General features: G+C 40.8%; 1 protein-coding gene across 40 annotated transcripts in view; it reads left to right on the forward strand.

Annotated features, from left to right (window-relative positions):
- The window catches only part of CLASP1 (cytoplasmic linker associated protein 1), a 292,383-nt gene that overhangs the window by 177,393 nt on the left and 88,013 nt on the right, over window positions 1–26,977 (forward strand). For 17 of the 40 annotated variants that reach the window (XM_030581023.1, XM_030581026.1, XM_030581025.1 and 14 more), the window contains 5 exons: window positions 6,525–6,632; window positions 9,003–9,029; window positions 10,707–10,874; window positions 17,405–17,512; window positions 25,294–25,356. In XM_030581023.1, the coding sequence (XP_030436883.1) occupies window positions 6,525–6,632; window positions 9,003–9,029; window positions 10,707–10,874; window positions 17,405–17,512; window positions 25,294–25,356 (474 nt within the window). The remainder of the gene's footprint in view (window positions 1–6,524; window positions 6,633–9,002; window positions 9,030–10,706; window positions 10,875–17,404; window positions 17,513–25,293; window positions 25,357–26,977) is intronic. The other 23 variants (XM_030581030.1, XM_030581031.1, XM_030581060.1 and 20 more) reach the window with 4 other exon arrangements.

The following is a 26,977-nucleotide window of genomic DNA, read 5'->3' on the forward strand; positions in this document are numbered from 1 at the left end:
TGCATTTGTTACAAACCTGAACTTGGGCATGGTTCATTGACTGTGTCTGTTTTTAAAATTACCAGGGCTTTTTAGTCTTTAAAAGTACTGAACACAAAGGAAAAGCTTTCTGTACCGAAAGCAGAATCTGGTGTCATGGGTCAAGTCTCAACCAAGGACAAATTTTTATGCCTACATTTTATGATTCCTAGAAAATAGCCTGAGCATTTCCTTTATCTGTGCTCTTTACAGTAACATTGCCATTGAGCTACAGTAATTCTTTTGGAGAGGATCAGAAAATTGGTGATTACAAATTATGACTCATTGCCTCTGCAGTTTGAATTGATATGAAAACAAAGCTAGGGGAAAAAAGGCAGCTTCCTGGGCTCTTTTTGCCCTGCCTTTTGGGAAGTGTCTATTCATTGTTTGGTTTTGATGCATTTTTCTAGTAAGTGCTGCATGAAATTCATTATTCCGGCTGGGATATAATGACTCAGTAGATAAAGTGGCTTATAGTCAGAGGCCGCACAATTGGACTGTGGATTCTAGGATACAGCAGCTTCCTTGCAGGTTACTCAGAGACCTTACAAAAATGCTTTCTGTTACTGTAATAGTGCAATGTGTCTTACAAGCTATCATATATACTTGAGATTTTCATAGCAAGCCAAAGGATTTAGATCTATTTTCCGTTATTTGTAATGGGAAAATGTGGCTAAATCCTAAAACTAATTTAAAAATTGTGTGTGTGTGTGTAAACTCAACTTTGGGATACTATTGTTTCTATCTAATCTATCTAATCTAATCTAATCTATCTATCTAATCTATCTAATCTATCTATCTAATCTATCAATCAATCACCATAAGGAAACAATAGTATCCCAGAGGTGAGTTAATAATGTATGAATGATCCCAGAATCCCTCTACGTTGTGTTCCATCTCAGTCAAGCCTGCCTGCAGCGACCTAATGAAATAATGATTTTTATTTCCATGTGATCATCTTTGTTTCTGATTTATATAAGCCTTGTATTTTGGGATGCCGTGTTTGTGACATCTATTGCACCAACTCGGCAACAGCTGCTTGGGCTAGAGGGTGGGAAAGGCTTCTGCACACATCTCTCTCGTTTAAATCCATTCATTGTGCAGGTTGCTGAGCTAACTCATTATTCAGTGTTTGGGGGGATGGGAAAGGTTTAGAATCTTCAGCAGTCATTCACGGAGCAGGAGCTTGGAAAGCGTTTGGTATGTGATCTGTAAGATTAAATGCCCTGGCTAAAGATAAATAGATAAACTTATAACTGTTAAAAGTCAGAGACAATAACTTTGGAAAGAACATTCATGGTTAAGGTTAAGACCAGCTTTCCATTTAAAGTTCAGCTGCTCAAAGTGCTCTAAAAGCCGGATAGTTAATTAGATTGCTTTGAAATTTGGTGTGCATCGTGGGGGCCCCAGGTATTGTCAAATTTGAGGCCATTTGGCCAAGGAGTTCCCGCAACACATCTTCCTGAAAAAGCAACTTTTCTTACAGTTGACACATTCTGTCATGTTTTTTTCCCCTCACAGACAGAGATCAGACCAGAGTTCAGGTCATTGCACCAGATGCTCAAGGGACCCCCAACAGAGTGCTTGGCACCCAGCAGTGGGGGAACTTCAGATTAAAATGTTATTTGAAAAGCAGTTTGTGTCTCTAGGTAGGCATGCTGGTGCTAATGTACCTAATGGATTATACTGAGCATGTGTGGAGAGGCTATCTGTCTGGAAAACCACCTGTACATCACAACACTTGAGTGGGGCTGAGAGTATGTTATGGTTACAGCCCAAGGAAAAAACCCTGCATTTTATTAAATTCACAGATTCTAGCAAGTTTGAATTCTGAAATGCACCCTGGGCAGAAATCTGAGAATGAAGTGTAAACTGTAGAGGAAAATCTGCCTATGTTAAGGTGTTTGGGTTTGTTTTACAAAAACGACAAGGAGTCCGGTGGCACCTTAAAGACTAACCAATTTATTTGGGCATAAGCTTTTGTGGGTAAAAATCCTCACTTCTTCAGATGCATGGAGTGAATATTACAGGTGCAGGCATTATATAACGACATGACGGGTTTGTTTTGTTAGTTAGTTAGTTTATTTTATTTTATTTTTCAGAAATGTAATCTGAGTGCAGCAGAATATTTAGAAGGTGCTGAAACTATTTTTTGAAAAGAAAATAAATTGCGTATGTGAATGCTGACTGTGAGGGAAGGGGTGGTTAGGGGTACAAGGGTAGGTGGTGATAGAGGAAGATGGGTCTGGGTCTGCAGCAAAGGATGGGGGTATTGTGGGGGAGGATAAATGGAAATGGGTGGAAGGGGAGGGATATGGTTGGAGGGCTTAGGTAAAGGGGAAGAGAGTAGGGATTCGGGGAGGAGAAGACATGAGGGGTTGGAGAATGTGAGAGGTAGCAGAGGAAGATGGGGGTTTAGGAGTGGAGGGGTTTGCTAGCCTTTAATTCTCCCCTTCCATATGTATGCTGGGATCTGGGGGAGCCCTACTCCTCTGTAGTGCTCTGAACCCGTCCTTGCCCACTGTGCTTTCTGGGATCGTGGGGACCCTGCTCCTCTTCAACTCACACGTCTGAAAACCAGGAAGTACAGAGTTAAGGAAAATGCCTCCACAACCTTCACTCTGCTCTCTTCCGGTGGATCCCCACCAACATGCACACTCCCACTTGGCCTTTTCACTAATGACAGGTGCTACCACATGTGCCCTGTGCTTGAACACTGAACCTGCTCCCCAGACAGAATACCACCCTGGTAAAGTGTAACCACTGCTTTATACCCTTTCCCAACCCATCACACTAGCTCACAGGATAGCACCTAACCCTATACTTACCCATATCCATCATTAAATCTGCAGACTGCTCTCATATCCCACCTCACTACTCACAACACCCATGGCAAGAAGCCCCCAGTGCCCTGCTACTGAGACCATCTACACAATTCTGTATTGAAATGATGCAGACTGGAACCGCAAGGCCCACTGGTACCTCTTTCTTTTGATAATTACCAGCGGGAGACTCTGAGCCAGATGGTCTCATGTCACAAGCCCAGCTCTTCCAAGTTGCTCCAACTTCTTCCTCCACCATTTACTGCAGTGATACATAACACAGTGAATACGCTAGTGTGCATGGAGATCATTCCCATGGCCATTGTCAGCTCCAGAGTTAAGGTTGCTTGAGTCTTTAACTTCACTGTGTATTTCCCAGTTTTCAGATGTTTGAATTTTGCTGAACTCATTATTCCAGAAGGGCACAAGCCATCACAGGGCAACCTCTGTGTTAAGTGTTGTGCCATTTCATATGTTTCCATAGAAATGTTTTAGAGACATTAAAGGCCATTTTCTCCTTGTAACTGAGGGAAGAATTTGGCCCTAAGGTTATTGAGAGAATTTTCCCCTTCAGTTGTTCCCTTTATTTGTGTATGGTCTGGGACAAAGTAATCCCAGAGTGACTTGTTATCACAATATTACGCTATATCCACCCTTATATCATCATTGTGTATCAATGGGTGGTGAGTTTTCAGTGCTTTCATATAATGGCACAGTATCATGGAATAAAGATGGAATAGCATCATTATACTGGGAGTCACAACTCTGCAATGCTTGAAATTAATTTATTTCTCTTCAGTTGCTGGGCCTGCACCATGTAAGGCAAGCATATGGAAATGGGGAGAATGCCATACATTTGTGGATTAGGTAACCCCAGTCTCACTTGCATGGTGGTGGGACATCTGTTTGTCTTTCAATTCCAGTTACATACTCAGTTAAAATACAGTGCTAGTTTAAAAGGATGAGAAAATTTAAATCCTATTACTAAAATAAGGATAAAACTCTTCTCTCAGAGCAGGGTAGGCCATTATCAGTGCTTGATATCTCTCCCCCAACATGTGAGGAACCCCCATTGAATTCAGGAAGAATTTTGTGCATGGTAGAAAGATCACGTATCAGTGTTGAGATCTGCCAAGCAAAACAGAAGGCAGACTTTTACTTCGAAGCTCTGATTCAAAGCCCAGAGAAGTCAATGGAAGTCTTTCCATTAACTTCAAAAGGCATTGGATAGGGCCTGAATGCTTTATTAGCATGACTGGAAACAAGCATGCGTTGATTTATTTTGACATTTGTGTTCTGTTCCTCTGACTCTTTCCCTCCTACTTAACAGGGCTGGCATTTAAAAAGAAAAACGATGTCTTGGTAGCCTTGTGTTTTATAAATGTAGAACAATTGTTCATTACAATTAGTTCCGATTTGCTTCTGCTGTTTATGAAATCCATTTCTCACTTTATTGGACACAGGAGAAACAGAAAAGTTCTGGGACCTCAAACGGAAAAAAGGGGGGGGCGTGCGCGCAACAGGAAAATTTCAGACTTCTCCCATCTTATTTATGCTGTCAGGGCTGGCTGACATCTGGCACATACAGGTTACTGATGATACTTCCCCATGAAATCCGTTAGTTTAGACTTTGAATTTCAGCTTATCATCCAGTACTTTGTACAATGCTAAGTATTTTCATCAGTATCTTGAAAAGTTTGGAGGATGAGATAGAACAGATTAAACTCTTGTATAGAGTTGCCACCTCTATGGTACAATATGGGCCTGTGTCATCCATACTTTTTTTTTCTTCACACATAGTACAGCTGCTGCCGCTGAAGTCTAGAAATAGAGCACAGTCTGCGTGCCAAATTCTGCACAAATTGTGCAAACCCACCGAGATCAGGGGGATGGAAGTCAGCATAGAATTTGCCACAGTGAGGCTGGGAACATATGGAGCTAGATATTCTCTTCTTCTGGAGCTCTACTGGGAGCAGAGGAAGTGACAGGGAGCTGGGGCTAGTCCCAGCCATGTGATTCTCCAAGCTGCTGCGAGGCAGCTGTAAGTTCCACCACTGATGTTCGCTCTTTAATGGAATTTACACCAGGAAAGGGATAGCACAGCAGAGTTCTGCCATGTCCCCTACTCCTTGCTGACACATTCCCTCCTGTGCTAGATGGAGAGCAGGGCAGCAGATAAAGACCTGAATCACCATATTTACACCCACCAGACAATTCCCACCATAGAGAACTCTCTTCTGGGCAGTGGTGATTGGATATTGGCCCCTTTTCGAGCAGCGCTTAGGGGCTGCAATGCTGTAGAGAATCTGGCCCAGGATTTCTACTGTGCTAAGGCTAGAAATATTTTTTCAATGGGAGAATCTCTAAATTCCGAAGCCTACTTAGCTAATGTTTTTGAAATGGGACACTGAAAATGCATGTATTCTAAGTTCAGCTTCAGCCCATGTTTCTCACTTCTCACACAAATGTTTGTTCTTATGTTTGTTTTTCCTCTGAAATTGAAGTTTTCTGTTAGAAATAACAGTGTGACAGGTTTATCAGAAATGTTTTCCAGCCATGTTACCACCGTTGTGTGAATTCTGACAGAAAAAACATAGCTGTCAATCTGTTCAGTCAGTCCCAAACTGCCAACCTCTATATTGTCCTGTGTGCATTTGTCTTATAGGAAGTGTGAGGTCTTCAGGGCAGGAAATGTGCATGTATCTGTTTGTAATGCACCAGTTACATTTATGGTGCTGTGTAAATGTTCTGTAACAACAACAGTGGAGACAGACTTATGTGATCAGTGGATGACATTGTCCAGAATGTGTAATCTTTTATATGTCTCTTTATTTCCTCTGATTATCATGCCTGAAACTTGAACTTGTTCTCTGAATGCAGTGTTGGTACTGGCATCAATCCCAGGACTGTTTCGAGTTTGGCTGAGAACTGAGGTGTTGAAAAGGACTGACAGAGGTTTTCTGTTTGTTGGTCTTAATCATCATTCCTTTTCCAGCAACTAAAGACTCATAATTGTGTTCAAAAATTAGAAAGAACATAATCTCGGGAACAGCCCTGACCAAGCAGGGACATGCACTGAACAAGCTAATGGGTCTTTTCCAGCTAAAATTTCTGTGAGGGAGAAATAAAAAGCATTCTGAACAAGAAACTTTATACAAATTCTTTGCTTAAAAAAATAAAGGGCAGATGAGGATTTCTCTCACAGTGTTAATTGCATCGCACGGGACTCTCCATTACAATTAAAGCCGCACTAACTTGGGGGGTAAATAAGTTGAATTTATATACACCAAAGGTAACTCTTAGAGATGACATTTCCAACATGAGCATAATGGGCACACCTGAGACAAATACACATGGCCAGATGGTGTCAGCAGAATCTGTTACTGATGCATGTCAGTTTGCAAGTGTAGATAGGGGTATGAAAGCATTGGTGCCCAAATGTGAGATTTTCTGGGTGCACCTATTATGCCCATATTAGAAACTTTCTTCCTTCTTGTCAAAAAGCATTTTAATTGTGTTTTCAACTGCAAGTGCCATTCCAGGGAATTCACTTCTTATCATTGTTACTGTTGCAAAAAAAAAAAAAAAAAATTCAATATAGAACAGACAGCAAGTTAGAAGCCACAGCAAAGTTTCCCCTCTGAACCAAGCTGCTATCATTCCACTTTTCTTTGCATTCCCCAGGTCGGATCCGTACAAGGAGGCAAAGCTCTGGAAGTGCCACAAGTGTTACCTCAACGCCTGCCGATACCCGAGGTCGCAGCCGTGCTAAAGTAGTTTCACAGTCCCAGCGTAAGAAGCCTTTCTTTTAAGGGAGGGGCAAGGGCTATATTTATTAATATTATCTCTTATTTGTACTGTGGCAGTGACCCCAGCCAAGAATGAGGCCGCATTGTGCTAGGCACTGTATGCACATATCACAGAAAGACGGTCAGCCCCAAAGAGCTCACAGTCCAAGTTGTCGTTAAAGAATAGGGCCTGAGATTTGAATTCTTAAGCATAGAAATTGCTAGTTTTCTGCTCAGCACAACTGAAAAATTCCAGTCATATAAAGTTTGTTACTATGTATCATACTAGTTAATATATATTGGACTTAAATCTTAAAGTACTACCTAGAGGGACACCTTCCTTGTACCTGCAGCCTGCTACTGTCTGTTGGGTTCCTGTTCTGCCAAGCTTCTCTTGCTTACGTTATCTCATCTCCATATGTGTTAAGCATGAGCTGTCTAAGTTAATGTGTAAAATGGCAGTGGTTGCTATCTCTCCTGCATAGATTTAGGGAAAAGAGATGTGCTCTCTGGTCCACATGGCATATCCTGGCTATGAAGTTCTGGTTTCCTTGCATGGCATGGTTCCCCCATGAAGGGAGAGCAGAATATCTGCCATATGGGTCTGGGAGGAGAATTTTGACCTAGGGCTCAGGAGATTTGCATATGGGGAGTATGTTCCCAAGGAGAGAAGTGCCTCTTCATAGGCTTAAGTTTGCATGGGAGGGTGGGAAGAGTTCTCTTTGTTATGAGCACTTGTCTTGCTTTGCAGCCTCACTGAAAAATGTCTGGTCTGTTCATGGTGTCACATCTTCACTGAATGTCAGGCCAGAGCAGTGGTGGGCAAACTACAGCCAGCCGTTTTAAGCTGGCCCTCAAGCTCCCGCTGGAGAGCAAGGTCTGGGGCTTGCCCCGCTCTGGCTCTCCAGTCAGGGAGCAGGGTCGGAGGCTTCTCCACGCTGCTTCCGAAAGCAATAGCACGGCCCTGCTCCGGCTCCTATGTGCAGGGGCAGCCAAGGGGCTCCGCTCTGCATGCTGCCCCCGCCCCAAGCACCGCCCCCACAGCTCCCATTGGCCAGGAAATACAGCCAATGGGAGCTGCAGGGGCAGCGCCTGCAGACGGGGCAGCGTGCACAGCTGCCTGGCCGCAGCTCCACATAGGAGCCGGATTGGGTACATGGCTGCTGCTTCTGGGACCTGCTTGAAGTGAGCGCCACCTGGAGCCTGCACCCCTGAGCCTCTCCCTGCATGCCAACCCACAACCCCAGCCCTGATCCCCCTCCCACCCTCCAAACCCCTTGGTCCCAGCCCAGGGCAACTGCCTGCAACCCAAACTCCTCATGCCCAGCCCCTCCCCAGAGCCCTCAGCTGGAGCCCAAGCACCCTATTCGCCTGTTCCAGCCCATGCCCCCTCCCGCACCCTGATCTCCTCATTTCTTGCCCCACCCTGGAGCCCGCACCCCCCGCCAGAACCTTCACCCCCTCCTGTACCCCAACCCCAATTTTGTGAGTATTAATAGCCCACCATAGAATTTATATTCCCAGATGTGGCCCTTGGGCCAAAAAGTTTGCTCACCCCTGGGCTAAAGGGAAGAGGGAACAGTTTTAAAGTCATTCTATTGGAAATGTTTTCAAACAGAAGACCTCAGGTCTTGAACACCTTCATACTGTGGTGGTGATAGGCTGGGTTTTGGATGCCTGGATCCAAACCCACCGCAGTGGCTTTGGATCCATGTCCAGTCCAAGCAGGAAATGGCCTTTTTCCTGATTCCAGTTCAAATGAAGCTGAAATATCTCAAGAAGGATTTCAGTTCAGGATGGTGGAAATCTTATTAGAGCAGCTGATCTCTCAAGGTTTCTCCCATTTGATGCTGAAATCTTTCAGGAATGGCTTGTGCAGCTTCAGGGCAGTCAAATCTAAACCTGATCCCTAACCCTAGTTTGGCACCAAATCACAACGCCAGACTAACCCTGGATCTGAACACCATCTCTTAGGCCAACCTCTGCATGAAATAAACCACTCTAGAGTGCAAATGTAATATAGATACAGGGCCAAATTCTCCTCTGACTCACGTGCAAGGCAACCCTGTTGTCTTTTTCAGAGTAGCCCAGATGTAAATCCGGGAGAATTTGGCCCACCATAGATGATTGGCTTCACTCAAAGAAATTTATGAGACCAGGGAGATTAAGTGGCAATGGAAAAATATACGCAAGTTGGGCCCAACTGCTTATCTGCACATTAACTCGCTGTATTTTGCAGAGGCTTAGAAGCAATGTATGTCTGGAAATAAATCAGTTCACATTACGTATAACATAATGCATGCTGAACTCCGTATTGTCTTACTGTCTTTTAATCCACTTTCTGCCTGTCCTTTGGTCTGCTCTCATAAACAAGGATCCAGATCAGCTAATCCTGCTGGTGGTAAGAAACATTTTCCGTTTCTCACCCTCTCTTTCTGATGTGCTCTCTTGTCAGATTTGTATTGTGATTACTTTAACTTTTCCACGATAATTAATGTGATAAACATACATTCTGTGTAATAAGAGCACCCTTTTGTGAAGTTACTGTAGGAATTGCGAAGAAGATCCTGTGATTCAAACCCGAGGCGCTAAATTGTTCTATATCAGTTCAACCCCTTTAAAGTGGAATCACACCAGTGTAACTAGGAGGAGTATTTGGCCTCTAGAGTGCTGCATTAGTGTAAAAGGGAAGGTGCATGTGATTATCATCAGTCACAAATGTTCAGAGCTTTGGCGCACTCCCGGTGCTATATGTTGTAGTGATGGGGAATACATGACTGGAGAGCTTCAATCTTGGCAAAATGTCACCTGCAGAGAATAGGAAAGGACAGATATGTTTATTATGTAACTCTGATGGTTAAAATATTTTTCTATCAACTAATAAAGTTGTGTAAATTTTTAGACTAAAGACTCCGGATCAATTTCTATCTCATCTATTATTAGTTGTGTGTGAATGAATCTTCTGCTGGAAATTATTAGAACTGAGTGAATATTTAAAAGACAACCAATGAATATTGTTCAAAATGTTATATTTGTTTGACTGTTTAGACGCCTTTCAGAGGTACTTTCCCTGGATATTTTAGCAAACAAGTTTATTGACAGTAGAGCTCACAGCAACAGCATATTTTCAAGGTCTTTATACAGCTAAGGAAGCAAAAAGGGTCCCAAGCCCAGTTCTTTTAGAATCCTTTGTGCTTAGCTTTAAGCAAACATGAGGGAGAATAAACTTTGAATTTGAAAATGTGAGTATTCCCACCAAAAATTTGATTCTGTGAGTTTCTTAGATCCAACCAGGCAACAGAAACATACCATGGGGACCATGTATCCAATCAGAAATGCCAAATGCAGCTCAGATGTCAAATGTTAACTAATGAACAGCTTGCATACATTGTGTGACTAAATCTTGGTCAGTAGTCTGTTTGCACAGATCAGAGTCTAGAAAAATGTGATCTGTTCATGGACAATTCAAACAGACAAGAACAGGCAAAATTGCCTTACAATTAGTTCACCCAGCTGCAAACTTGCAGCTACGCAATTTAATTTTAACCCGTCAAACACATATACAAAGTAAATGTTTGTGATGACCAGCTGTGGTGACGTATCCACAGGCTATATATGATTGGGTCATTTATCATCTTAATCTACCAGAATTCTGTTGTTGAGATGGGGTTCTTAATTTTTCCCCACTGGATTATTTTATGTAAAAATTTGTTCTTTAACTGCTTTGGTCAGGTAGGCTGAATAACACAGGCCCAGTTGTTGATTAGTGTATTGTGTAGGGCCTGAGCCAAATAGAGTGACCAGATGTCCCTGTTTTATAGGACAATCCTGATATCTGGGGCATTTTCTTCTATAAGCGCCTATTACCCCCTATCCCTGTCCTGATTTTTCACACTTGCTGTCTGGTCACCCTAGAGCCAAAGCCCATGGAAAGCCTTCCCTTAACTTCAGCAGGCTTTGGATCAGTCTCTTAGATGGAGCCCTCTTTATTCCAGGCCCTGTTTAAAAGTGTGTAAAATCTCTATTTTGAATTGTCCAGAAGATTTATCATGCTTCCTTACTTCTGGTTCCTTTGTAGCTGGCAGCCGGTCTAGTTCTCCTGGCAAGCTGTTGGGAAGTGCATATGGCGGTCTGACCAGTGGAACAGCTAGAGTCCCACCAGTGCCATCATCCTCAGAAAAACGCAGCAAGATTCCTCGAAGCCAGGGATGCAGCCGAGAGACAAGCCCCAACAGAATAGGACTAGGTAAGAATTCTCACCGACGTGACATCTTGACCAGCTTGCCCAAGGGAAGGTTATTCATGCTAACAAGGAACCGACATGACTGCATTTTACTGACATGCGCTTTTGAATCCTTAAAGCATTACATTAATTTCAATGTGAGGAAACATTATTAGTGATTCGGTTTTTAAAACGTCATTTTAATTTTCCATGTGATCTCTGTTTTCAGAGTGGGTCAAAAGAGCGTATGGTGCCTTCTGTTCGAAATTGTGGCATCATCTTTGTTGTTTCTGAATCAGGATGAAGAAAGACTTAAGTGAAGGAAAAGCCCACCATTGCAGGAATCTCACGCTTAAATAAAACTGTATGGCCCACTCTTGTGAGGAGCTGAGCAATTCCTGTGAAATGCTGAACACTCTCTAACTGAAATCCCTGGGAATTGATTGAAGTCAGAGGGCACTCAGCATCTTGCAGGATTGTGACTTGTTTTTGTAATATGGCATGCTGAACAGTTTATGTGCATCACCTCATACATCCTGGAGTCTTTTATTAGGTTGCATTTAGATTCACGTGCTAAGTGTTTTGCTCACAAATATTTTTGTCCTATGTGGAGACTCATTGGCTGTTGTATAAATATTCTGCATGCACTTTTATTTTCAAATTTACCAGTGATCTCTCTAACTCAGTTTAAATTAATTGAACAAGTATTCAAGAGATGTTCACAAACTCAGCCGTCCTTTTGAATGAAAGCAGAAATGATTCTCTATATATGTTCTGTGGATAAGCCAAAGCTATACTTATTGCCGCTAATGACTTTGATATAAAATATGAGTATTTGCAGAAATTAACCAAAGTTTACATGGGACAATAAATTCTTAGAAATGATTTTTTCATTAAAAAAAGATAATATAGTTTTCGAGCACTTATAAGAAGTTGCAATTAAACTCATTGTGTGAAATTGTAGCCTCATTGAAGTAAATGAGAGTTTTTGCCTTTGGCTTCAATAGGGTTAGGATTTCAGCCATCGTCTTTTAAATTTAAGCCCACAGCTCAGTTTATAGCAGATTAGATGTCAACATAGAATTACTCCTTATTTATTTATATTTCAGATTTATTGAAATGATCTTAGGAAGTCTCTCTAAGAGCATATCCTGAATTATGATCCTTTACATTTTACATTATTTATGGTGAATATTTTGCAAAATTCAATTTTCTTCTCCTCTGATATTATTTCTTTTTATTACATCTGTATAAATATATTGTTTAGTGTTTTTAAAATCCAAGTTGCCCCCTTACTTACTAAAGTTAGCTATTCTACTGTCATTCTGCAAACTAGTGTTGTCCGTTAAAATGAAACAAACTCTGATATTACCATCATGTTTCTGTTTATGCAGATAATCATGTTACATGGACTATTTTGAAACAGTCCTTATTATCTAAAGGGAATTTATTTTGCATAAATCACTCTTGGGTTATGTGCTTTCAAGTGAATTATGGGAGCCTTGGAGAATTTTCTATAAAAGGATAACTTATACTCCATCACTATTGTATGCCTCCCCTGCAAAAATCCTCAGTGCTCATTCCTTGGGAGTGTGAGGATGCTATCAAATCTGTCAGTCTTTTCTTTCCTTCTGGGCTGATGGTTGAAGCCTGTTCTTTTGGGCTGTCATTGAGATCAAGATGTTTTTTGAGTTTTGTGTTGGTTTAATACTCAAATGCAGAAACTCTGCAGCTTTATTGGACCTTTAAAAAAACTGGACACTGTAGAAAGCAAGAACATTCGTTTGGATTGGGTTATAGTTTGAAACTTTAACTTTAAGATCTCACAGTCCTCTTTTCAACCCCTTCCCTGTTTATTAATTACCTGGCATTTTGGTTGTTAAATTATTTTAGATTTTACTTCCTTAAGAGTCTCAGATCCTATTTACCCTCACCAGTCATAGATCTGCCCATATCATCAACTAGCACCTCCCATCCAGTACACCCTAAGCCTATTGATGGGCTCTCTCGGGCTCTGATTCAACAAGGTTCTTAAGTATGTTAAGCAAGCGAGTAGTGCATTGACTCCAATAGGACTTACTCTTATGTTTAACATTATGCACATGCTTAACTACCGTGCTGAATCGGATCCTTAGCTTGCAGGGAAGTGGTTAGTAGTAAATGGCTTGATTTTCAAATGTGCCCAACTCTTGCAGCTGTCTTGGGTGTTCATTAGTGCTGAAAAAGCAGACCATTACAGCACTGGAAGTTAGGACTCCTGGGTCCTATTCTTGACTCAGCCACTGACTTGTGTGGTTTCTGAGTAAGTAATTTAGGGCCAGATTGTGACTGGTCTGTGTTGTGTATGCAAGAGAGGGAGGATGTAAGGAGCTCATCTCCTCTTGCACTACCACCAGGAATACCCCATGCAGGGGGCATCCACGAGGGCAGATGTTGTGCTCCTCTGAGGGCAAAGACTTTGTGAGGCTAGTAGTGGTAGTGGCACTAGCCCCACAAAGGGGCACAGAACCAGGGCCATAGTCCTTTCCTGGCCTTTTCCCCCTTCCCTACTGGCAAGGGGTATAGCAATGGGTGCCTTCCTTTCTTTGATGGACACTTGTGGGATGTACTGTGCCTTTTGTGAGTTATCATGTCTCTTGGAGAGTCTATTGGGCTAGTCGGGCTCCATGCCACCCCCAACATGGGGGCCTGCCTGTAAGACGCAGTGGAGTTGTAAACCTCCCTGCGCATCTGTACAATGGGAAGACCATCCTTCATTACCTCCCAGGAATGTTTATAAATTACTTGGAGATCCATGAATGAAAGTTTCTGTATCAAGGAAATGATATTGTAGGCATCTGCTTCAAGTGGGTTCTGTAGGAAGACCAGTGTTAGGTGTGCTTCATACGTATCTCAGTTAGCATCATATATGTCTCGGTTAGCATTACACTGAATAGATGCTGTGAGGTAAACAACGCACTTCTCTTTGGAGAGTTAAATGCTCTGATGATGAGTTTGAGAGCTGAGCGACTAAATCCTCTTGCACCAGTTGGATTCTAAAAGGATCATAGATATTCAAGGATAAAGTTTGTTCTCCTTCAAAATGTTAGCTGATGAACTTGCTGGTAGCAGGCCCAGGTTACCATCAAAATCATTTAACTTCCTCTCCCAGTGCTTTTAAGGGCTCAGCCCACTTTTGTCTGCTACAATGAGCAAGGCAGTTCTTGAAGTAGGCTGCCAGCTGTCCTCTGCCTCTTTGCTGTGGGGTTATCTGGTGGCTGCTTAAGCAGGTTTTGCAGAGCCTTTGAGTTCCATCAGCTGATGCAAAGAAGACAGCATGGAACCCAGCACTGTGCCCTTAATATCTACTTGAATTGTGATTTGTATAAGTTTCAAGTGTCTTGCATACATTAGATGGACAACCAAGGAGTTGGGTCAAATCCTACTAGTGGTGGTCACATGAGTCAACCCTTTAGCTTCTCCAGGACAATCTGCATGAGTAAGACTAGCAGGGTTTGGCCCACTATTGCCATATATTTTTCTAATTAACTGAGCTAACAATCTCCTTATACCTTTTTAGATGAAATTGGAAAGTTTGTAGTACACAGAATGCCTTTGGAAAGTCTCCTCTGCATTGTATTGAGAGCACTCAAAGTCACACTGAAGACTGGTCCACAGCTCATTTTTGGGTGCTCAAGGTGATTTTTTTTTTTTTTTTTAGAGGGCCTCACTTCCCCTGAGTCAAAATAGCAGATCTCACTTTCTTTCTATGCATCCATCCACCGTTATCATTTTGTCTTCCCCAGCTCTTTAGTTTTCCCTCATTTTGGAGCTTGTCTTCTGTCCAGCTGGCTGCCTGCCTTTTGGTCCATACTTTCTGGAATGGGATCCTGAAGTCAAGCCTTCTGGCTGTCTGACCTTTCTGGCTGGATGACTTCTTCTTGCAGACAGACTCCCCTCTGATTCATGACAACCCCTGAAATGTGGCATCCTGTACAGCCACTATTTGTCTTATACCTAAAATGACCCATGTTCAAGGCAATGGAGAACTGCAGGGTAAATCCCTGGGAGTTCGTGTCATTTTTCTTTTCTATGGTCCTTCTATTCCTCTCATTCATTCTCTTTCCCTTTTGTATGTATCTCCATCCACCAGCATACATGTATCATATTTAAATATCACTCATTACATTAGGAAATCAGAATATAAGGTGTTTTTTTCTGGTTGCTTGGATATTGTGTCTAGTGGGCGGCATCAGGTCCCAGTATTCTGTTTTGATTTGTAATATCCAAGAGTACAAATGCCTCAGACTGCATGCAGGCTTTTTAATCCGTTAATAAAGAAAAACTTGTGGCCTGCATCACTCATTCATTCACGTCTATCGCACTGAGAATATGTGCTCGGCCTAGGGTGCTTAAATCAGGAAGAAGACTGACAGATGAAAGATAAATTTGATGAAAGTGCTTGTGATAAAGGAATGCCTGTGCAAACTACCTCCATGTGAAGGCTGACAAGATTTACATGTAAGCATGTGACCCAAGAGTGAACAGTCGTACTTTTAGAGAACCCCATAGTTCTAAATAAGTATATTTCTCATGTAGATTACGTATGGGAGTTTACCTTTTCACCCAGAGCTCACACTTAAGCTTCTTGTTCCTGTCCTATATTTTTTTTTATCTGAGGCATCTGTATTTTTGGGTCCTAATTTCATTCACTCCATGATAATCCTACTTATTATAACACCACCTCTCTATCTCCTTCATAACTTTCTTGGCTTCTGGGCATGGTGGTGTTATTATCAAGTTGGTCTATGGTTCATCTTATATTGTTCAACATCAAAGTTCAGACATCAGAACCATTAATTCATCAAATGGATGTACAAGCTGGGTTTTGGAAAACTGGGAGGGGTTTGAGAAACCAGGGATCTGGCAACAGTTTATATCTGAATTTCTTAATCTATATGGGAAGGATCTATTTTGTCCTGTACTGTTATACTTCAGGGGATACTTTGAAGGGTGGATAGGCCCAGCACTTAACTGATAATATAAAAACAGATTATTTGCTGCGACTCTGTCCTCCTCATCCCTAATAGTCTATTCTTCAATGAGGACTGCAAAAATATGTAATTTATTATCACGTTCCTTGATGAGTCTACAAAATAATCCCAGTGTGCTAAATTTTTCTATTACCATGGCTCTGTTTGCAGTGTCCTCAGCCTCCTCTATCTATGAGCAGGCACCATAAACTTTTATAAGACTCTGCACTCAAAGGCATGCATATGACATAATTTTGCAAATACGAACATCCTGCTGAGTACTGGTGATGGAGCAGACAGGCAAGTAGGTGACAGCACTAAGGTATGTGCATCTCTGCACCCTGGCCATCCAAGTGAAAGCTAAAGGATGTGATTTTAGGCCAGGCACTGTGAACAGTTCCTTCAGGGCTTTTCCTAACTACTCGTTTAAAAATAGCTACTCTCGTTTCCAAAGACTAGTACAGTGAAAAGACTCTGTACAGTCATTAATTATTCAAGATATATTCACAGCGCTTAATTGTAATTCAGGTTCCCTTTGTTACATGTACAAATGTGATACGATGCATTCTCTTTTATGCAGAACTAATTTACAAATTATGATTCATTGGCATGTTGCTACCATATCCAAATAAAACAGAGTTTACAAAGGAATAATCCAGTTACGGTTTACATGAGGCAGTTTTGTTGTTCACTTTTTACCCTGTACTTAAATTTACTCGTAACTAATAGGTTAAGTAACCCTCTAAGGGCCCAATCCTGCTCTTATTCAGGCAAAACTCCCACTGAAGCTGGTGGGCCAGTTTTTAATCTTGGTTACTGATCTCAATACATCGTCAATGGAGTGACTGTGGAATTATTAGCAGAATAATCAATGTGCCTGAGATTAGAATCTGTCCCAGTGAGAGTTTTGTTGGGGAAAGGAGTGCACAACAAGGACCTTTGTGGAGTGTGTTTCTGCTTTTAGATATGTTTAGGCAATAAAAATTAAGCAAATTTCAAGGGCAAATTTACCTCTGTAAATCTGTACACTACAATGTCTTGTTTTTCCCCAAAAAATTGATCATGAGAGAGCTATCCTTGTAAAAGCCAAACATACATAGAAACGGCTTTTTCTTTTGTGATTATTTTAAAAATAATTCTGATCATGTTACAAATGCTTCTTCCTTCTTCTAATTAAGCAAATATTCTTCCAGAAAGGTTTCTTTTAAGCTCCGCTGGTTTGCATGCTTCTGTAGCAGTAGAGCTCAGCCACTCTTTAAATGAATGAAGATCTCCTGCTCTACTCAAATGACAAAGCTTGGATTGCCTGAGAGACAAACATACTGTGCCAGCCAGACATTCAGTGGTGCTGAAACTTCCAGTTAAAAACACAGCTCAGCACGTGACACAGTTGGTTTGTGAATGGCCTGAGGTGGCTGTAGCAGATGATAATTACTAATGTAATAATTACCTTAACTAACAGAAATGTGACTTGACTTGATAAGCTGTCTGTCCTCATTAAACTTGTTCACCTTCTCTGAAACTCTCCATGCTGCATGCTAGCACGGAGCAGCCGTATCCCCCGACCCAGCATGAGTCAGGGGTGCAGCCGCGATACCAGCCGTGAGAGCAGTCGAGATACAAGCCCTGCCCGGGGCTTCCCTCCACTTGGTGAGTACATGCAGGCATTGGAGTGTTAAGGGTCGATTTCCCTTTCCCCATTCTGATTGTCTGTCCAAGACACTGCCAGGTGGAATGAGCTTGTTTCTCTTCTCTGTTCACTTCCGTACACTCCCCTTTTCCAACCCCGCTTCCTTTTTGTTCTTTTCTGCATGTTTCAGTTCTGGTGTTCTCAGTGTTTTCTTTTAGAAGGAAGTCCCTTGATCCTGAACTCCTGTGATATTTCAGTTTCTTTAAGTCCATTTGTACAGACCTCTGCAATGTTTCACCTAAAAAGATTGTTCCAGTGTTTTGATGGATATCTATGAAAGCAATCCTACTTATACGGCTCAGAGTGTGGTTAGCAGCACCACAAAGCCTATTGCAGAGTGATTTTAATTATACACGAACTGATCTGAAAGCTAGATACAAAAAGAGAAGCAACAATTTCACACTAAACCCCAGTTAAGAGATCAAAATTCTTTTCATTTAAGGTTCTATACAGAGCCGTCAGCCACTGATTCGTAAGTTGGACATGCCATTCTGATGGAAATTCTCAAGTCTGAGCATTTTTAGTGCTCTGAAAGGTTGAGGGCTGAAATTAGCATGGTCATTCAGTTTAAACATACAGTACAAATATAAAATCTCATTACAGTTTATCATATGCAGACATTTTGTTCTTCATGGGGCTGAAATGGCAGTATAGTTCATGTTTCTGATCAAATGTCATTTCATATCCAACAGAACACATCACCTGTTGTACAAAAGCTTTGTTCATCATCTCAGGACAAAATACAGTTGCTCTCTGAGGCCTCTCTGCTTACATAGTAGTTCTATAGCTGTGGGTTTGGTTTTCAAATTGGAGGAAAGAAATTATTATGGATTCAATCTGGCAGGCGTGGTATATGTAAAAGCTGTAGAATCTAGCTTTATAACTGGTGACAAAGTACAATTGTATGGAGTAATATGTAAGTGGAGCCGGAATACACATTTGGGCTTGATTTCACTTTAATTTACAGAATTGGAAGCAAGAGTTGCATAAGTAAATGAACTGAGGTATCTGTGGATTATGCTCTCCAGTCAGACCGGGAAGGGAGGTAAAACAAGATGGGCAAAATGCTCCCTTCTGGTCCTCAACTTTTTGTACAGCATGTGAGGAGAGTGAAATATGAAAGTCAAGATTTGCAGTGTAGATCTGAGGCTATTTGGCTCAGTGCTAGGAAGAAAAGTACTCTTGGACAAGGTGCGGTATTGGGGAGTACTGTTCTAATTCCATTAAATTGCCATTACTCTGAAATTTCATTGACAATTGACTAACTTATACTTCTTGATTAATCTTGTCTTTGGAACTGAATTATTATCAGTATAAGTGGTGTTTCCATTATTCATGTTATCATTTAGTCTCAGGCTAGTTCTTTAGGACTCAATCCAATTCTCAATACAGTCAATGGAAAGACTCAGATTGTCATCCATGGGGGTTAGATGTTTCTGCTCCCAATTGAAATCAATGCCAAAATTCCCATTGACTTTAATGGAAGTAGAATTGAACCCTTAGCTTAATCTGAAATAGAGTATTCCATAAGAGGCTTCATTAGGACATCCCCCCCGCTTTCCCCTGATACTTAGCTATCTAGTCAAAATGTTAATGTGAACTGGGATACTTGAGGATCCCATTCCAGTACTTTGGGCTTGTTTTTCATTAGATATTGTAGGTTAAAAAAATGGAGCTTGAAAGGGAACTGTGAAAATCTCTCCCTCTCATTTTTTTTTTGAACATCTCTTTACAAAACTGATTTATATCTGAAATAATTATGGATGAAATTTACCCTGAAAGAAATGGACCAAGTCTTGCAATTCTCAGTCAGGGATAGTAGTTCTGTTGAAATCAAAGGTACTTCGTGCACGTTATTAAAAATGATGGGAGCAGGGAGAGAACTGTAAATATTTAAACCAAATTATTTGAAAATCACTCTCAAGCCAAGTTCTGAGATCAAGATTCCAGGTAACACATGGAACTGTTGTTGAGATAGGGTCTGATCAAAGCCCCTTAAACAAAGTAAATGGAAAGATTTCTGTTGTCTTTACTGGGCTTTGGATCAGACGAATAAAAACATGTTCCATACCTGAGATCAAAATTGGGGCCTGTGTGTTTCGTGACCTTCCGCAACAGCATTTCTGTTGTTTGGGTTTTTTCTCATCTTGATCTGTAGATCTAGAATGTGACCCTTGAACTATTGCAAGGAGTTTGCAGTGATTTCTACATACAGGATGAGCAAACAGTAGTTCTTAAGGCATCAGCATGGATATCCTTGTTGATGCCATTTTCTGGCACTACATTATGAATCTGACCTTTCTCGGACCCCTGTGTTCAGATCACAGCTGTTTCTGTTTTGAATAATGTGCTTTACCCAGAATAAAGTACATTACCACGAAAGATTTTTTTAAAGTAACTGGTAGTGAATTAGTATCTCTGTATTCATATTTCAAGTAGTTTCTGATGCACGGTATGTATTCGGCCACACATTGCTCAGATATTAATATGAAGATGCATAGTTTTATCAGCTTTGGAGACAATTGGACACACGAAGTTATCCTTTACTATACCAATGGGTTTATGAAGAGGTTGGCCCTTGGTTGGCATTCTATAAAGTAACAGCTGGTATGATCATACATATCCAGTTGTGAAAAGGTGTTGGTGCTAATGAAAATATACAGGCATACATTGAAATGCAGTGTTTTATTTGGAGGTCGGGTTTGATCTAAATGAAAAATGTCATATTAAATGTGTGTGGTTATTGTAGTCAAAATAAAAGAACTGCATAAAATTATCACCTTCTTATTCACTTCTGCCCCCCGGGCTAAACAATATCCTGGTGATATGCTCATAAAACTCCCATTGATAGCCATGCGATTGCACGAGTGTAACCAAGGACAGAGTTTGTCCCAAAGGGAAAGTGTCTTCTAGTTTTACTGTGCATGGCAAGGTTTTCGCTTTGGTAGCACTGGGGAGCAGCAGCTGAAGAATCAGATGATTTCCTGATCTGACTCCGGAGACAACCACAAAATCACAGCTCTGTTCTGTCTACAGAATCTTAATTGCTGGTGAGAAGTGGCAAAAGGATGCCAGCTTAATTATCAGAGCCCACACTGAGTTTATGGGGCTAGCAGGTAGAAGGGATCACCTTTTGATTTTTAATTGGAGCCAATTTGATATTGGAGCCAGTGAGAGATGATAAATAAGCAAAGCAGTAGATACTACTTCTGTATTTATGTTTCTAAGCTCAATTATATCATTTTTAGATGATGCTGTTTTGCATAACATACTGGATGGAGAATTCCTGGTTTCAGCAGTAACTTATTACATTCAGTGGCAATATGTTGGTATTGGTGGAAATACTTCCTTTGGGTCCTTGATCTAAAGATAAATACATTAGGCCAGATCCTCAACTGCTGTAGATTTGGCTTGGTTCTATTGAATTCAGTGACGCTATGCTGATTTATGGCAGCTGAAGATCTGACCTATACATTGATTATTAAGTTATATACTACAAAATATTTATACAAATTGTTTCACTTTATATTTGGTGACTTTTTTGAATGATTTATTACACAGATGAAAAATAGTTAATTTAAAATGTAGCATTGGATGTGATAGCCTGGGGATTATCACTTCAGTGAGTAAATTTTGTTGTAGAAACCACTACAGAAAAAAATAGATAGAAAATTCCGGTGCAATAAGAAACCCGCATAATTGTGGTACAACCAATTTATTTGTCAACTTTAGTGTATTTTCACTGAAATGACTGTCATAAATTGGAATAAGTGCCTAAAGTCATAAACTTTGTGCTGTAGAATTATTACCTAAAAGAAGTGTACGTACATCAGTTTAAGCCAAAACTATGCCAGAGTGTTTTTATTGAATTCAGTAACGTTTTCGTGGAAACACTAATTAGTGTGGTTTTTGAACACAGTGTTGTGACTCAAGTAGCTCTTGTTGGCAACTCGCAGGGTGCACTGGGGTGCAATGGGTACAGGGATCCCTGGGGTACACCAACGTAATGTCATGGAAGAACTCTAATGAAAGACTGTGTCATGCTGGTAGTCCTAGCCATTGTGAGATACAACTACAGATACTACACTCCTCACATACCTTGAGACAAACTCTTCCAGACAGGTGTCTCCCGCTCCCCAACCCCTATCTCCAGTTGTGTACTGTATGTCATACAATAGGATTCTGGTAGCATTCTAAGTCAAATGATAATGAAGAGCTGACCGAGACTTGAGAAGGAAACCAAGGCCTGGTCTACACTACAAAGTTAGGTTAAACTAACTGCATCGCTTAAGGCTGTGAAAATCTTCCCACCCTGTGTGACGCAGTTAAGCTCATCTAATTGCCCGTGTGGACTCTGTTAGGTCAATGGAAGAATTCTTTCATCAACCTACCTACTGCCTCTTGGAGAGATGGATTTACTTCAGTGACAGAAGAACCCCATCCATCGCTGTAGTAAGTTTCTACACTGCAGTGGCACACCAGCAGCTGTGCCTCTGTAGTGTTTCTAGTGTAGACATACCCTAGCAGGGAGAGGTAAGCAGCAGGTGTAGGGAGGGAACCCTATCTTGAAGTGTACATCAAAGGTCTGTTTTTGTATATTAGGTTTTTATTTGAATCTCTATTGTTTCTTGTGTACGTTTGTTTGTTTTATAATTGAACTCAAGTGCTGTGCATATGACAGGAGCGTGGTCTAAGATGAAACTGGTAAATGATGGTAAACTTTTCTTTGGGGAACAGATGATCCGGGATTTCTCTGGGTATCCCGTAATCATGGGCTGGATACCACAGGGGGACACTTTGGAAGTATTCAGGGGCTGGAGTGCATCTATTGTCAACCTGGAAGGTCAAAGACAGGGCTTGTGTAGCCCAGAGAAGAGTATTTGAGTAGCTGACAGGCTATTTGTGTTAGGGAGCTAACACATAGCAGATACTGGTAAGACTCACTCCCTCTGGAGGCAAGTGGTAACAAGGTCACTCACAGTCCTGGGTGCTCCGAGAAGCTTCCCGAGTGAAGTGTTGTTTTACTCACATTGTAAAGATTAACTTGTATGCCACTGGACTCTACTAAATATAAAAATCCTGTGATAACCTAATGTTTTGGTCATTATCACACAAAAAGCCTGATCTTTCAAGTGGCTTCACATGGCCCCCATGATATCACTGGGGCTCTATGCAGGTACAAATGTCTGCCTGCACTCAGCAGCTTGCAGGACTGGGATCTAAATCAGGAAATGCGGAAGATAAAGTTCCCGCAGTAATATTAATTTGGTCACATTGCTCAAGTATAGGTATTTTGTATTTCTTTAATTCTTCTTAGGCCCTGATCCTGCAGGGAGATCCGTATATGTACATGGAGGGTCTGCCTTGGGAAGTTTAATATGTAACTCTTTACTGATCCTGCAGACCTTACTTTCATGAGTCATTTTTGATATCAGTGCTTACTTGAATAAATCCATGGGGCCTTTGGTTCCATTTTATAGTGTGCATTGCACACCCTGAATATCTTATGGCCAAGTTCCCATTGCTGTGAGAAACTTAGTTTTTATTTTTTCCCTTACTTTTTATATGTAATTTTAATGTTGATTTACAAATGTTTGGCAATTAAATAGAAAAAATCCTTTAAATTCTTGTAATGTGCATATATGTGCACCATTGACAACGTGTATATACACCTCTGCCTCCGTATAACATGACCCGATATAACACAAATTTGGATATAACGCGGTAAAGCAGTGCTCGCGGGGGAGAGGGGGGCTGCGCACTCTGGTGGATCAAAGCAAGTTCGATATAACTCGGTTTCACCTATAATGCGGTAAGATTTTTTGGCTCCCAATGACAGCGTTATATCGGGGTGGAGGTGTATCTTTATAAATTATAAAAGCAGCAAAGAATCCTGTGGCACCTTATAGACTAACAGACGTTTTGGAGCATGAGCTTTCGTGGATGAATACCCACTTCGTCAGATGCATGTATTGGAAATTTCCAGGGGCAGGTATATATATGCAGGCAAGCTAGAGATAATGAGATTAGTTCAATCAGGGAGGATGAGGCCCAGTTCTAGCAGTTGAGGTGTGAAAACCAAGGGAAGAGAAACTGGTTCTGTAGTTGGCAAGCCATTCACAGTCTTTGTTTAATCCTGAGCTGACGGTGTCAAATTTGCAGATGAACTGAAGCTCAGCAGTTTCTCTTTGAAGTCTGGTCCTGAAGTTTTTTTGCTGCAGGATGGCCACGTTAAGGTTTACTATAGTGTGGCCAGGGAGATTGAAGTGCTCTCCTACAGGTTTTTGTATATTGCCATTCCTAATATCTGATTTGTGTCCGTTTATCCTTTTCCGTAGAGACTGTCCAGTTTGGCTGATGTACATAGCAGAGGGGCATTGCTGGCATATGATGGCGTATATTACATGGCATCTGACGAAGTGGGTATTCACTCACGAAAGCTCATGCTCCAATACGTCTGTTAGTCTATAAGGTGCCACAGGACTCTTTGCTGCTTTTACAGATCCAGACTAACACGGCTACCCCTCTGATACTTTATAAATTATGAACCATGTTCAAATGTAGCTTTCTTCAAGAATTAATAGCAACAAATAATAAGGGCTTCAATAGGACTATTGTATTGACTGAGGATTACTCATATGAGCAGAGTGCAGAATCGGGCCTTTATTTTAGAGTTTCTAGACTTTTATGTGGTTTTTGAGTTATGTGAGCACAGCATTGCTAGACATATGGGAAAAAGCTCTTTAAGAACACTTGCATAATTCAGAAATGACTGAACCAAATTTTTTCCAACGTTCAAAAACAAATAATCTTTGTGCTGAAACTAAGAATGGAAAACTTCTGCTCTAAAGGAATTTGTCAAAGAAGTTATGAACCACTGAAAATAAGGGGCTAAAATGGAAGATGGAATTCAATCTTAATTGCAGCCAGTGCTACTATATAAAGATCTGTTGCTATAACATTTTGAATATGTTTGTGTATATATTACACTCTCTATGAACACACATATATATGTATGTATATAATATATTTATATAAACACAATAACTATATACAAAAATGTTACATTGTAGCTATCATAGCCACAATGGTGTGTGTGTGTGTGTGTGTGTGTGTGTGTGTGTGTGTGTGTGTGTGTGTGTGTGTGTGTGTGTGTGTGTGTGTAAAACTAAAATATTTAACAAAAGAGCTGTGCTCAGCGGCTTATTTATTTCCCAATATGACTCCTTACACTTTTCTGCTGAATTGGTCTTGGTCTTGTTATTGACATTGTTTCTTGTACATAGAGTAGAATATTGTGAAAAATATTTTCAAGCACAATTTCTAATCATTCCTGTTGGCTTGACTTTGGGTTTTAGATGGATCACATCTAAATCCTGTTATGGGGTTAAATGTTCTACATTCTCATGCTAGCTGTTTTTAGGATCTGTGGTTCTGGAACATGACTGGCACTCACCAGTCTTTGCTGAACTGCACACAGTTTAGTACTCTTAAAAACAATGTATCTGTTTGTCACACATTGCGTTTGTGCTTGTGAGGGGAAAGGAGGAAGCTGCCAATAGAGCTTTTGCCTTGGGGCTTGCACTGTACTTGTTGTGCATTCATACTTGGCAGCATTTCCTTTCACTGTAAAACACCCATGTTGGTAGTAATTGTGTGCATCTGTTTTGGACTGTGGCATTTTCTATGTTGGGTACTTGTGTGTTAATCCTGTGGGTGTTGCCATTCCTTTTACTTGCAGCTTCTCGACGTCATTCCAGGTCCACTAGTGCTCTCTCCACTGCTGATTCTGTTGGGCAGTCAGGTGAACAAGTGCTAACTGCATGAATCTGCTTCTTAATATTAGTCTTGTTTTACAATCATTTTAACATTTGCTGTCATGCATATCAGCCAGCACTTGGCATGTGCTTTTCATTACTGTGGGGTTTTGTTTAACATGCTTTTTTTATTTTAATTTATTGAATGTTTTTAATTTTGTTTATGTACTTAAGAAATATCATCAGAAGTGTACAAACAAACCAAGGTGATACAGGGCATTCTTAATTCCACCTTGCAAATTGATCAGCTGTGTAACTTGGGATACATCCTCAGGGATGCTGAGCACTCAGAACTCTCATGTATGTCAATGGGATTTGCAGGTGCTTGAGATTGGACCCTTACTGGCCAGATCCTGCATATTGCTGAGTATTCCCAAATCCCATCTAAGTCAATTAGAGTTAAGACCACTCAGTACCTTGCAGGATCAAGCCCCAGATGCACAAGACCAACAAAAAAATTAGCACTGGATGGGCTTTTAAAATTAAAATGGCAAATGCGACATTTTCCAATATATAATATTTTAAGGCCTAGTCCAAAGCTCACTTAAGCCAAGGGAAAGACTCCCTTTAAAGTCCCAGTGCTTTAGCTCATGCCATTAATGTTTAGATTTTAATGGGATAAATCCTGAGATTCTTACCCGCCTTTTACTCAAACAAAATTCCCACTGAATGTGCGGGCCAAATGCCTTTGAAATTAGTTGATTTCAGTAGGAGTTTTTCTTTAATAAGAACTGTATGAGGACTTCAAGATTTGGCGCAGTGGGAATTTAGCTGGCAAGAACTGAGTGAGGATTGCAGGAGTTAGTTCAATATTGTAGCTGCAGAACTGTCCTTTTCCTAAGGGAGAGTGGAGGCATTGATGACATTTGTCAATTATTTAACTATTTTGATAGGGTGTTTGAAATTCTGCTTACCTTAGAGTGAGGTTGAATTAAATTACTGTTACTTAACCCAAACCCTCAAAATTGATTCATTTTATCTGGTGATTCTGTACAAAATAATTTTAAGTTGAACTGACTTTCAACTTCAGAATATTTTAGGCCACAATTTCACAGAATAATTGAAATAACTGAAAAATTACATATCACTGTAATAGAGGTGAAGATCTAGACTAAATGTTCCTCTTCCACTGCTTATGACATATTCTACATTTTTAGCTCCTGTGAATTTCCACAAAGTATGATCAAATATAACACAGTAAAAACCTTTGTCCTTGAGAAAACTAAAGCCAGTGGGAATTTTGCCTCCCTACAGATGATAAAATCAGGCCACAAATAGTCCTAACTTCCCTTTTTAAAAATGAACTAAAGCTGGAATTTTCAAAGGAGTCTAAGTGAGTTTTGCTCCCAAATCCCACTGAATTTCCTTGGGAATTGAGTGCCCAATCTCCTTAGTCACCTTTGAAAACCTCAGCCATTGTTTACGTAACTCCCAATTAGTGAACAATCCCACTAAATAGCATGAAACCAAGTGGCATAGACTTTTAAATCCTATGTATCTTGCTTACTCGAGAAGACCCACTGAAATCCGTTACCTCGTGGAAGAGTAAGGTTTAATCCTTACACAGGTTTCAGACAAACTTCGGAATTGTAGAGAAGACATTTTACT

The sequence above is a fragment of the Gopherus evgoodei genome, chromosome 11, assembly GCF_007399415.2.
Source record: "Gopherus evgoodei ecotype Sinaloan lineage chromosome 11, rGopEvg1_v1.p, whole genome shotgun sequence".
Taxonomy (NCBI): domain Eukaryota; kingdom Metazoa; phylum Chordata; order Testudines; family Testudinidae; genus Gopherus; species Gopherus evgoodei.